General features: G+C 40.9%; 2 protein-coding genes across 5 annotated transcripts in view; one reads left to right on the top strand and one right to left on the bottom strand.

Annotated features, from left to right (window-relative positions):
* zdhhc8b (zDHHC palmitoyltransferase 8b) overlaps positions 1 to 5,802 on the bottom strand; it is a 64,245-nt gene extending 58,443 nt beyond the window's left edge. The window contains exon 1 of the mRNA XM_086030127.1: positions 5,418 to 5,802. Coding sequence (XP_085886253.1) covers positions 5,418 to 5,521 — 104 coding nt within the window. The 5' untranslated portion in view covers positions 5,522 to 5,802. The remainder of the gene's footprint in view (positions 1 to 5,417) is intronic.
* Positions 5,803 to 6,517: 715 nt separating this feature from the next.
* On the top strand, positions 6,518 to 13,024 carry pgam5 (PGAM family member 5, serine/threonine protein phosphatase, mitochondrial). Of its 4 annotated transcripts, none has more exons than XM_086030132.1 (7): positions 6,518 to 6,623; positions 6,945 to 7,163; positions 8,735 to 8,907; positions 10,918 to 11,043; positions 11,139 to 11,227; positions 11,501 to 11,631; positions 12,514 to 13,024. In XM_086030132.1, the coding sequence occupies exons 1-7, from the start codon at positions 6,598 to 6,600 to the stop codon at positions 12,662 to 12,664; spliced, it is 915 nt and encodes a 304-aa protein (XP_085886258.1). In that variant the 5' UTR covers positions 6,518 to 6,597; the 3' UTR covers positions 12,665 to 13,024. The 4 variants fall into 4 exon arrangements, with proteins under 4 accessions (XP_085886258.1, XP_085886257.1, XP_085886261.1 ...); XM_086030131.1 differs by having other exon boundaries at positions 11,498 to 11,631; XM_086030135.1 differs by lacking the exon at positions 6,518 to 6,623 and having other exon boundaries at positions 6,646 to 7,163.
* The last annotated feature ends 429 nt before the right edge of the window (positions 13,025 to 13,453 follow it).

The raw sequence follows: 13,453 nt of genomic DNA, 5'->3' as shown, positions 1-13,453 counted from the left end.
AAATTAACATGTTGCGTCTTTAATAGTTGAGCCATTGCGCAAATAAAATCAGTTTTCAATTAGCAACAGCATGCAAAAGTGATTCCATTAATTGTTTAAAAATAACCACACTCAAACTGACCTTTACCTGAATGCGTGTTTTGATTAACTGTGATTAATGACGATGACTCCATGAATCTTGAGAAATGAACAATAAAAGGATCAACAGCTGCGGATGGAAGAGGATCAGAGGAAATGACATGCTTATCTAATCTGAAAAAAGATGAAGCCACACTACAGCAGCCTACTACTGGTTTGATCATAAGTGATGACTGATCTTGACCAATCAAAAGACTGCACCATACAGTTTGTACTCATTGGAAGAGGGCGAGCCACAATAGTATTAAGTGCTCAGTGTGTGTACGTGAGTTTAACGGTAAAAGTTAATTTAATTGATCAATTCCTCCTGCCTAATAACTGTGGAAATTTACAACACACCATTCATCACATGTTTACGAATCACAAATGCCATATCATATGATATGACCAAAAGTAAACATCTTTTTACTTCCAGTCGAATACAGACAGCTCAACAGCCACCAACATCACAAAGGAGGAGGCAAACTGCTATAATGGAAAATAATATTTCAAAGTCGGGACGTTTTAATTACAAGCTTGTTTACCCAGCCTCCTGACGTAAAGATGACAGCAACAGAGCTTGTACTATATACTGTATAAGCACAAACGGGATGTAGATTAGAATCAATGAACAAACACATTTCCTAAAACTACCTTCAATTAATATTAGTGCAAAGGCTCTGATGTAGTGGTGTGAGAAAGAATAAGGCCTCATAGATTTCATAGTGTAACTGACATGGTCTAACATGGGGAAAAAATATTTATATGTAATAGGCCAGACCACACCCTAACCACATGTATGACAAAATGCCACTTTAAAATCACAATAAAAAATAAATGATTTGGTTTTTTTTTACCAGTGCAAGGGCTCTCATGCATAAATATTATTATTCTAGGACAGTGCTAAACTGATGAACAGCAAACCAACATTCAGTGCAAGAAATCTTTTTGTACAATTTGTCCAAAAAAATCACCTCACTCAAAATTTTAATGTTATTCAGGGACTATGTTTGTCTTGCACATCATTCCAAACCCGCAAAGAATAATTCGGCTTACTCACATTGTAGCACAGGGCAGTATAATACTCGAACTAAGCGGTGGCTGCCATCTTGTGGTGAATGGTGATATTACAACTTAAAACCACACAGTGGACCCAGCTAGTCGCAGGCGATAGGGACCGGGCTTTGCTACCATCTTGATTCAAGAGCTGTAAACAAGTCGAAAACTCGACATTCAGGCCGTGTGCAAACACTCGCTTAACGCTCGCCACGCAGTGCGATGCAGGCTTTACTTACAAACCATACCAAGTAGCCTACGCCTGCCCCTTTTTGGCTGTATTGGGAGCTGGCTGTGTTGTCCAGGTGCCCACAGACCACAATGATTATTTTGTCCTACATTATTTGTCCACTTTTTACCTGGAATGTATGTGCTGTGACAAGCGCATTCTTGAAGATGTTTGGCTCCAGTGTAACTGTACAGATTCAGCACTATCTACGCAAACTGTATTGACTGTATATGTAATTGCGTTGTGAGAAAAGCTCAACTCACGTTCGGTGTGACCACAGTATATCAAGCATCCTTGTTTAGCAAAAGTTTAGTGTGTCTGTCAACAACAAAGCTATTTCCGTGTTAGTTTAAACAACACGCCTGCCTGCTGGTTGGCTGAATGTGCGTGGCTGGAAGTTTACATAATTTAAAATGAGTGATGAAAGCTATTTTGAATTAAAGAGACGTTAAAATGAATTACTAATAACACACATTCTGTAGCTGGTTCTTTTTTGGACGTAAACAAAATGGTTTTCGAACTTTTTATCAGTAAAAAAAACAAACAAAAAAACATACAAACGTTATTACATTGTGAGTGGATGGTCGAGGGCGTGGAGGCGAAACTTCTGCCTCCCAGTGCAATGGCCTTCCGCTCACAAAACACCCGACAAGGCTAAAATTAGATTAGGTTTCGGGCTCACATATACACTACAGCAGCACAAAATGAACCCAAAGTGAACAAGGTTGTGTTTGATGTAATGCCTTATTTCGCGGATCCGATCAATGACATCATTGATGGATTGCGCAACTTATCACATTATAGTCGATCAGCAATTTTGCAAAAAATGCAAAATATCGACCGATATCGATCCACTCGATCAGATCGGTGTAAAGTCTAAGATAACTACATCCACAAATAGTGGTGCATTGCTAAGAAGAGGAAGAAACCACAAAAAGATCAATATGAATGAAATAGTTTGAAATGACACCAATGTTTATCCCACCTACTGTATTTCTGCCACTCTGCAGTCCATCAACTTCCATTTCGCACATACCTAAAGATTAAAACCCTACAAGAGTTTCAGAGCCAAACAATGCTTTCTGTAGGATCTGAATGAAGTGTGACTGAATGAATGCACTATGAAAAGGAGGAAACAGATGTGGAAGCTGAAGATTAGATTCCTGTCAGGCATGCTTATACAAAGCTCTGCGCTCGGGCTGGAGATTGACTGGTACCGCATGCCAACACTCACTACTGCTCTCATAATTCACAAACAGAGTGCAAAAAGTGCTGAACAAAGGTTATTTCTACATGATGAATTTAGCGTTTGCATTCATCTAACCATGTGTGCGTTTAAGAATGGCCTAATTAGACTTGCAAACAAATGACAACAGCATTTCTACTTCCAGCTGGTTATTCACTACGTGCACTTTCAAAGAGTAGCAATGAGTAACACATTTAGCAAGTTTTCTACTATGCAACACAATCTTGTTATACAGTCGATGCAGATAAAGCCTGGATAGTATTATCCCAACTAATCCACAACTAAAAGCTTAATTTATCAACAGTTTTTTCCCCCAGTCTTTTTGTTGTCATGCTGTGACATTACAAATAACTAAATCTGCCCTAATGTGCTGTAATTTTAATCTCACTGGCCAACACAAGCTGTTAGAAGGCCAAAGGCAGTAACACCATGGACAGTCTGGATGTGCCAAAGATGGCCTCAGTTCTCATCGTCCATTGCGCAAATGAGGTAGCCCAGGTAGTCTGTTGGAAACTGTAGGATCACTTGAGTGTAACCACAGGGGAATAAGAAAGAAACCTGTCTTCAAATGTCCTTATTGCCCTATAAGCATCATGACTTTTATTTTCTTTATACACTTTTTAGAAATTAAATAATGAACTGTAGCATGTATTGTGAAGGTGAACTTTATCAAAGACAAGGCTAGTCAACTAATGCATTCGTGTGTGTGCGTGTGTGTGCGGGTGAGCGTCTGGGAGTTTGACAATGGTAGGACATGGCCTAGTTTAGATGTGTACTGCTCCCCAGGGTGTTCCATTATGCTCAAATCAATCCCCTAGGCCTTTAACTGCGAAATGAAGGAGCAACTGAGTAAAGTCTTAATCCTCACCCTTGAACCATCTGCTGTGGGATGAACCTTTGTGAGCACTTACGTGAGCTCCACAATTTTGGCACTGGTATCGATTGACCAGCGAAATTATTTTTGAGGACAAATAATATTCCCTTATTTGCATCATCATTTTCTACACAAATAGAAATCACAGCACATTCGACCCAAATGAGCTTGCAAATGAGGCCATTTGTCTATGCAAAGGCGGCACACCACTTGGGCTATTAAAGCTGCAGTCCAAGCTACCTGCAAAAGCCCCAAACACCATATGTTTGCCTAGGTCTCAAACCTCGACCTAACGAATGCAAAAACAGCAAAGGTACAGATAAAGTGTGCTCATTTGTTCCTGCATCCAACAAACAATACAGTAAATGGTTGTGGTTCAAGTAAACAATGACACAAAGCAGCTATTATTCAAGGACATCCTACAAGAGAAATGTGAATTTCTATTAGATAAAATCCAAAGGGAAATGCAGCTGCAAATCATCTTCTAATGCATGCACTGGAAGGGGAGAAATCCTAATGTGCCATGTCACTTTTTTACAACACATATAATGGGGAAGATTGGAAAATGTTTCCTGAAAGGGGAAGTCAACACAAACGTATTTTTTTCAAGAATATGATCTATGCAAGACCACTAGTTGAAACAAGGCATTCTGATGAATATTGCGTTTGTAAAATAAGAGTTAATCCACCTATTTTTAGCCATCTCAGGGGGCAGCCATTTTGTCTTCTGTCGACTGAAAAAGGCATCACAACTGCTCAGGGCTCAGGTAACGACCAACCACAGCTGACCTGTTTTCTGAAGCTGAGCCGTGATTGGTTGTTACCTGAGCCCTGAGCAGTTGTGATGTCATTTTCAGTCGACACAAGTGACAAAATATCCGCCCCCGGAGATGACTAAAAACGGGTGGATTTTGCTGCTTAACTCATATTCTACGAGTGCAATATTAAGCAGAATGCTGTGTTTCAACTAGTGGCCCTGCTGGGAACATATTCTTGAAAAATAATATGTTTGGGTTGATTTCCACTTTAAAGTTTTGATTCTGGATGCCTTCATTGGATTTACTTGTTGAACCAATACTGAAATATATCATACACCTGCATCACATTGAGAGGTGGTTCCAATACCCATCCAGTCTCTGAACCACTTATTGTCATCTAGAGTGAGTCAATATATTAGAATCACATATCTGTATGAATTTAGAAAACACAGCAAATTCCCACAGTAGAAAACACTTAGTTGATCTCAGACAATGACAAACCTAATTGAACATTTTAATCCTTGTTAGTGGCCTAACTAAAGAGGTGTGCAGATGGTCTGCGTGGGAATCTCAGATGTGATAGTGAGGCTAAGAGGTTACCATTTTCAACACAGTAATGTCCATCCTTGATTTATACTGACTCAAAAACTGGAAGCCTAAATGACTAAAATCTCAGTCCAAATGTAGTAAACATTAATTATATCTATCATTGGCTGGTGGTGTGAGGATGTAGCTATATATTATGCCTCTACAAACACTGTCAGTGACTATGGTAACCATTCTAAATACAGTATGTGGATTTAAGATGATGGCCTATTGAGCCATTACAAGAATCAAGAGAAAATAAATTCAATGGAAATTGAGTTTGTGAGGCCTTAACTGAAGCAAAGAACTCATGTTTGACGGCTGCTTACTTCAACTTGCAAGGATTTATAGCAAGTTTGTCCTCCACACACAGTATTTAGTCTGACTGGCCACTGGAGGCTTTTGCAAGCCAACCTCGAAAGCGCAACGCTATGCCCCACTGACAGATACACTCCATTGAATTATTTCCGCCCTAGTGATTGAAATCCACGCGTGCAAACCTCAACAGAGACATGCATATACACGAGGAGAAAAACGCGACGCGCAACTTACGTGAAAACGAAAAATAAAGTAGTCGATCCCACAAGGAGAGTGGCAGCTGTGGACACCGGGATGTATTTGGTGGGTTTAAATCTCTTTCCAGCGCTGGTGGGCATTCTGTAATTTCCACATTCCTTAATTGCTTATCCCGGGTGCAATAGCATGTAGAGAAAAAAATGATCCAGTGTCGCCTTTCTGGTGCTCTTATAGGTACAATCAGTCCAGTCTTTTCTAGCGCTGAAGATGCATAGATCCTTGCAGACAGGAACAGCTCAGTGAGTGAAAACCTGGAAATCCCACCCTTCCAATCCAGCCCACTGGTGAGGTCACTGGACCGCTAGAAAAGGTGGAGCTTACACTAAAGTGGCCTCAGTCGTGAGCCAGGCGGCGCAGCAGCCTGCATTCCAGGAGAAAAACAGAGAGGACTTTTGAGTTTTATGCAAAAAGCTGTTCAGTTCAGAAGATAACCTGCTTTTGCAACGAGCAAATGAGTTAGTTCATCATTTCCTCATATTAAACAGGACGTATTGAGAAGTACCGGAATACAACGATGTTTCTCGTCAAGTTCGTCCATTTTTCGTTTGACTTGAGTGGAAATTCTGGCCATCAATTTGTGTACTGTATTCCTAAATCTAAATTCTATTCTCAGAAACTCACTGTAGTTTCCACCAGAAAGCAGAGCAATGAGAGCCACTGTCGCTCTGTAAATGGTTTGGATAAGAACGCCATCAAGTGGTCGTTTTAATGGTTATTTCTCCACCGAAAATTCATACTTTTCCCACCATGCCACATTTTGGATGAAAGTAATTCCCATTTAAATACATTTACCTAATGTAGCTGATCCTTCCAAATTTCACAACGTATGAAATTGATTCAATACATTTTTATCTTCAATCTGTTTTGCTTATTCGGGACATCTCGGGGAATATTTTTTCCATATTTCTAAAATTCCCAGTTTTTATTATTCCACATTTTCCATGATAATATCATCAAAAATAAAAACTATACTAGGGCTGATTTCGTGTCGCAAATCTCTATTCAATGATATGTTCTATTTTGATAGATAGGGTATTTTCATTTCTCTGTAACATATCTACAGCATGTAACATGTTCTGATCTCAGGTTTTGGACAGATGGGATACTGATTTGGCCGGCGTGTGCATGTCCGATGTTGCTCACAACGGTCCAATGAATGCTCGTGGGATTAAATGCTCAGACGTATGTAAATTTAGAGAGAACATTTAGTATGATCCAAATCGGCTGCCGTACTGCGTAAAACAACCTGCTAAAGATTAGCTTTTCTGTTTCGTGTGCCTGCTGTATTTTTAGTTTTTGTGGCACGGTTGTCGCCTGGGTGATGTTGACGTGCTGTTGAACGTACTTTCGCCTAGCTAATATTAACTGATAACGTAATTTGACTTGAAAATCCTCCTTTTGTCGTGAGGGAACATTGCGCGGCGTTAACGAGACACTAGTTCAGTTTAGCTCATTTGATAGCATTTGATAGCAGCTTGTGAGGCTAACAAGGATGTCTTACAGGAAAACTCTCAAACTGATTTGTGGTTTCGCCGGGGGTTCTGCCGCCCTGGGACTGGCAGCTGCCGCTGCCGACTCTCGTGGCTATTTCGGGGAGAGAACAACCGAGGCAGGAGGTCGCTGGTCCAAACTTTTCGTGCTTCAAGCCGCTCAGCCTGCGTGGACAGCGGCGAGCATTACGCCAGTTCCCACTGGACATGCGTGGGACGCCAACTGGGACAAGTAAGATCGTGTCGTGTCGTGTCGTGCCGTACCGTACCGTACCGTGCCTAGTTAGCCATTTTGTCGTGATCTTTGAATGTGTAGTGAGTACACAAGGTGTGTAAGAATAGTTCCAGGACTAGTGTCTGATGGAAATACATTTCAAATCCAAATTTCATTATGGACCAGACGATCAACCAGCCTGTTGACAAAAAGATCTTCCTGCGTTTGCATTGTTCAGTGTGCGAGAAAAGGGAGAGTTGTGTCAGGTCACCACTGGCTGCTTCACAGTAGCCTACCCTGAGCATCTGACAGTTACCCAAGTAATTGACGGAATCTATTACAAAAACATATATATATATATATATATATATATATTATATATGCTGGATATACTGTATAACTTATATTTACCAACAAAAACTGGAGCTCCTTTGAAAAAGTCCCCTTTAAATAGGCATTTAAGCGTTAAATATCATGAAGAAAACCCTAATAATATAAATAGCAATATATAATTGTTTGACACGTGGCAGTTGTAATTTTGCTGTGGCACAGGTTATTGATCTTGGAAAAAATAAATGTTTCCACGTACACCCTGCAATGTGCTCATGTTCCGTTATAGGGGGATTACTTATAAGCAAAAAACGTGTACTTTGGATTTGAAATGTATCTTTTTGCGACACCAGTCCTGGAGCTTTTGTGACTCCTCGTAGGTTGCATGTATTTAGTGCCCTTGATATATCCCACAATGCATTTTGAAAAGTATTGAACAAGGATGTCACTGGAAAATCAAATATGTCCCAGATGCGTTACACTGATTTTCTACACAAGGCACATGTATGAGTTGTGGTGTGAAATGTCTTCAGTACAAGCATACTAACTCATTACATCAAAATAGACAAAGTGCTTAATTTGTATTAATTGTAAAATACACTCAGTTTTAAACATCTGTAAACATTAGTAATGAGGCTATGATGTGTTTTCAGGTTACGTTACGTCATAGAAGTGAAATTCCGTTGTAAACTTAATGTCCAGCCCAGGTCAGACTTGCCTTTTATTTTGTATTCGGGGGAAAAACAACATTATTTTAACTGCCATGCATCAGCAGCTCATGCTTCGCATCCTTGAGTTGCGTCTCTCCTCTCTGCTCGCAGCGGAGGCGCGGCTGCGTTAGGGAGCCTTTCTGGCGGCGCGTTTTAATTGGAGTCAATGTAGCTCGCGCGGGCGGGCGGGCGGGCGGGCTTTTGCGTGCAGGGCGGCGCGAGTGATGCTTTTGGACGGAGGGACGTCGTCGCGCATTAAACAAATCTACTTTTATGCCATTTCGTCACGAAAATCGGCCGATCATGATCGGTGCCCGATCGATCGGAGCATCCCTACTCTGAAAGGCACGTTAAACATGCAAGCCTGTGTAGTTAAGTGAAATGTTTTTTTTTTTTTCAAAGAATATTTTTGAATAGCACATTATTTATTCTTAACTTTTATAAAATTGTGTTGCAAGGAAAACATGGGTCTCAGTGTAACAACAGTTAAGTCATTGGTTTAATATGAGCCAAAGCCACTTGTGATCCAAGGTCACCACTGTTTTGCAGGAGAGAACCTTCTATGCTGTCCAATGGCAAGAAGAAGGAGAGTGCAACCGAAGAGCTCAGCTCAGAGCAGGACAACGGCAAAGCGAAAGCCACACGCAACATCCTCCTCATCCGACATTCGCAGTACAACCTGAGCGGGAGCAGGGACAAAGAGCGCATCCTCACTCCTTTGGGTCAGCTTGATGTCATTTGGGATCGAAATGCATTAATTCCACGGGCCAGGGGAGCTTCAGGGGAGGGGAAAAGAAAATTATGATTCAAAGGGCCCATGACTGACTGGGTCACTAGAAATTGCGTTCATTCGCCCGTCTTCTTTAGTTCTTGTCATCATCAGGGTAGTCAGCAAAACTGAGCCGGAGCCTCTCCCAGCTGATTTTGGGCGAGAGGCAATATACGTCCTTTGATTTCCCCGCCACCTAATTGCAAGGCACATATAGACAACTCTTCAGACTCACTTCTATGCACAATTTAGAGTCTGCAATGTCCACATTGGAAGGCCGGAGCTAAGATTGCAATCCCGATCCTGAAAACTGGGTGGCCGCTGTGGCCTACAAAATAGTACCTCAGTTTGAGACGTTTAAGTTTATATATCATCGCTGTCCACCAGAAACCTAATATGGTCAAATAAATGTTTTTCTCCCCACAAATCGATTCTAATGGTCCGTCCTTACTTTTTCTGTAATTTTTATGCAATTCTAGCCAATTTATAGCAGTGAAAATAATAGCAAATATACAAAAAAAAAAACAGTTTTTACGGCCGCAGTTGAACGCAACTTATGTGTGAGTGTTGCAGAGGTGTGGCGATACTAATAACTAGAGCTGAACAATTTTAGGAAAAAAATGTACTGCGTTTTCAATTCGGTTTGCGATTTTCTTGGAATGAAGCTTCAGCCCAATATTCACAACATACAGTAACATTTACAAATGTGACAATGAAATCTACCATCAAATATGTTAAAACTACTACTTAAATAATGCAAGGGCCCTAAAGATGTTTTGTGAGGGAGGCAGTCCTTTTTCAATGTTTTTAAAAGGGTTCAAATAAGGCAAGAACTCCCGAATCCATGGCAGCATCCATATCATTGGCCACAACATGAGTTTAACATGCACAACCTATTGAGAGCAAAACACAAAAAGTGTTTAAAAGTGAATAAATGAAAGGAGCTACAAATATCAATTCCATCAGTACTTATTTTATTAATAGCTCTGCTGCTTCGTCAGTTATGACAATTAAAACAATTGGGAGGGTTCTAAGGCGGTGGTCCTCAACTGTCGCCACCTTTGGACTTGCATCTTCCTATTGTTGCGAGTCGCGATCCATTTTATTGAAGTTAATAATTTTGTTTTGTGTGTTTAACATCCACGAGCCAAATGTTGAGCTGCACTGTAGCAAGTGACTAGAACGCTAGTGAGTAACATTTCCTGCAGACTCTTACCCAATATTTTATCTTCTATGTGGGAACTTGTTAGACCTCAGTACTGCTCAGGAAAAATTAGAATACAAATACCAACGATTAATCCATGAATCAACATCTAATCAATTATCAAATTATTTTCGATAATCAAATTGTTCAGATATCTTTTGTAGTTTAAAATTGTACAAATGCTTGGAAGTTCAGTTTCCCAACAGTAAATATGCGATTTCTGTAATCCTCCACGAAAGCAGACTGATTATGGGTTGAATCAAAATAAAACAAAAATATACTTTTACTTTGGAAAACTATAATCAACATTTTTGCCCATTTTCTGACATGTTACAGACCAATCCAGTAATGGAATCAAAATTCATATGTGCACTGTCAATTTGAAATAATGTACTGTTTCTGAACAGAGGGATAGATTTTTTTTCATCTGATTCATTGATTAATCGACAGATTAAGATTAGATTAATCAGATTAATCAATTATCAGAAATAATCGTTACCTTCAGCCCTGCATGTCATTTTTTTAGTAGCTGTCTGTAAACCACACAAAATGGGTCTGCGATCCACTTTAAGGTCCCGAACCACAAGTTGAGAATTACTGTTTTTTTTTTTTTTTAAATGGATTAACCTTTAGAAGATGCTTCGAGTTATGACGTTCTTAACAAACAGTTCTTCCTCGTTTTATGCCTCAAGTCGGCTCGGATGAAATTACAGCCGTGACGACGTTATGTCTAAATGACCCTCTCGTGTGTCTCCTCAGGTCGAGAGCAGGCCGAGTTGACAGGTCATCGTCTGTCATCATTGGGATTGAAGTACGATGTTCTGATCCACTCCAGCATGGCCAGAGCCACAGAGACTGCGCATATCATCAGCAAACACCTTCCAGGTAAGGGAGACGCATCATGCTCCGCATCACCGCCTTTTGTTTTGGCAAACGGAATGTTTTTTCCTTCTCATCCGCCTGGTGTCTCCTGGTTTTAGGCGTGGACCTGCTGAGCTGCGACTTGCTCCGAGAGGGCGCGCCCATCGAGCCGGTTCCGCCCGTCACTCACTGGAAGCCTGACGCTGTGGTGAGAGAAGCCACCCTGCTCAGTCTGGGGCCTTTGGTTTGCAACAGAATTGTGTCCCAATGACATCTGCGTAACTCGAATTTGTATGCAAGATGGTGCGGACCGTAGCCTAGAATCCTCGCTGATCTCCTTTTAAAACAAAAGCTCTCCGAAGCACGCAGCACTTGACTGTCATGTACACCGAAGGACTGTGCAACAACCAAGGCACTTGAAAAAAAGAAGACTGTGGCCATTCTCACAACGGCTTTCAAACTCTCTGCCGTCCTCCAGCAGTATCACGAAGACGGCGCGCGTATCGAGGCAGCCTTCCGCCGCTACGTCCACCGGGCAGAGCCGAAGCAGAAAGAGGACAGCTACGAGATCATCGTGTGTCATGCCAACGTCATCCGCTATTTTGTCTGCAGGTTTGTGTCATCTGCCGAGCTCGTCCAGTGTGGCTGTGCAGCTTGCTGAGACGATTCCACTTTACCGTTCGAGTATTACAAGTACAATTAGCATCTTTATTGTTATTCCGACTAATTCGGTTTGCAATAGAGGCACACACTAGTAGATATAAGTAAATACCTAATGGCTTTGCCCGAGCGCTTTTTGTACTGAGGTTGCTGTCTTCCAATGTTAGCTTACCAACTGTTATCATTAAAGGTAATCTCCTTTCAAATGGTTCATGACCACAGGGCGATCTGTAAAGTCCTTATCAATATACCTTAGCGCTTTCTCTCCTCAGGTTGCCATCTTGATTTGTTAGCATACCGACTGCATGTTAGTGTTTGAGCTCTTTCAAAATAGTATCAGACACAGCGCAAAATGTCAATACCCTCATGTAGCTAAGTAAGATAAATCGATGTAATAATCTCCTTCCAAACAATGGATGTTCAGTACACTAGTCTAAAATTCTGAGTGCATATGTCCTACGGTTTCAGAAATGTGCAGTGGCAATAAAAATAGTAATAAAAAATGTCAAATGTATACACTTGTATCTCTTTTCAAAACACTCAAAGATGCTTTACATACAAAACGGATAAAAATAATAAAACATGGTAATATTTTTCCTCATATTTACAAAAAAACGTTAAGAGGTCAAATTAAGTTCATCCGTCAAGCATTGTAGGTTCATAACTGAAATTTCACCCAGAAGCTGAATATCCCTAACATTTTGTGAGTAACATATATTTGATTTATTAATTATGTGACAGATATTTAGATACAGTTCTTGGTTAGATAGTGCAGTTGTATATTACCTTAAAGATGAAATCTATTTTGGTAAGGGTGTCATCCTCTGTTCTCAGGGCCCTGCAGTTTCCACCTGAGGGCTGGTTACGCATGGCATTGAACAACGGCAGCATCACGTGGCTCACCATTCGCCCCAACGGCCGGGTGGCCCTCCGAACTCTCGGAGACGCAGGATTCATGCCCCCAGACAAACTAACACGAACCTGATTGGCCAGTGCGGTGCACTTCCGGGATTGGAGTCGAGATGATGGACTGGTCACAGTGTCAAAGCTCAGTTTTCTCCTGAAGTGTCTTTCTTCTGACGTTCAAGTGTTTTTTGTTAAATTGCCATCATATGTGATTGAAGTACTTTGGTGGATGATAGTAACACCAACAGAATGTAATTTACGGTTTATGGTTTTTATACGAGAGCGGTTCCAAACCAAAAAGATGTTTGTGTAGTCAGTATTGGAATCGAATAGGGTAGTTTTGTTGTCACTGTAAGAAAAGAATAGTTAACAGTGCAACTCCCTTGGTGTTAAAAAAAAAATAAAATAAAGATAAGGAGCTAACTTCATAAATATTAAATTCAAATGTGGTACAGTATTACATTGAAGCTCAAACAGCACCTCATAAGTTATACACCAAAGCTTGAGCATTCCGTCAGACTGACGGAGCTGTCCATCAGTCTGTCACGGACTGACGCCTGTTTTGCTGACGATTGACAAAGAATGGGACACCTTTTAAAAATGACGGATTGACGAATGACGGAAGTGGGTTTTCATCCATCAGTGTAATCGTCACGAACCGCCTGTTGGACGCCTGTTTTTCTGACTTTTTTTTTGGGGTGGGGGGACCGACTGACGGACCAATGGCCTTAACTGACGGACTGACAATTACAATTCAGTTCGTCACGAAAAATGACGGACTGACAAATAACGAACCAGCGAAATGTTGTCAAATGCTCACCACTGGGTGTCAGCATATCACACGAGTCACCAAATTTCACCTCATTAG

The sequence above is a fragment of the Filicampus tigris genome, chromosome 5, assembly GCF_054856515.1.
Source record: "Filicampus tigris isolate MCC_2025a chromosome 5, RoL_Ftig_1.0, whole genome shotgun sequence".
Lineage (NCBI taxonomy): Eukaryota > Metazoa > Chordata > Actinopteri > Syngnathiformes > Syngnathidae > Filicampus > Filicampus tigris.
Note: the sequence above shows the minus strand (reverse complement) of the source record. Positions and strands in the feature narration are given on the sequence as shown.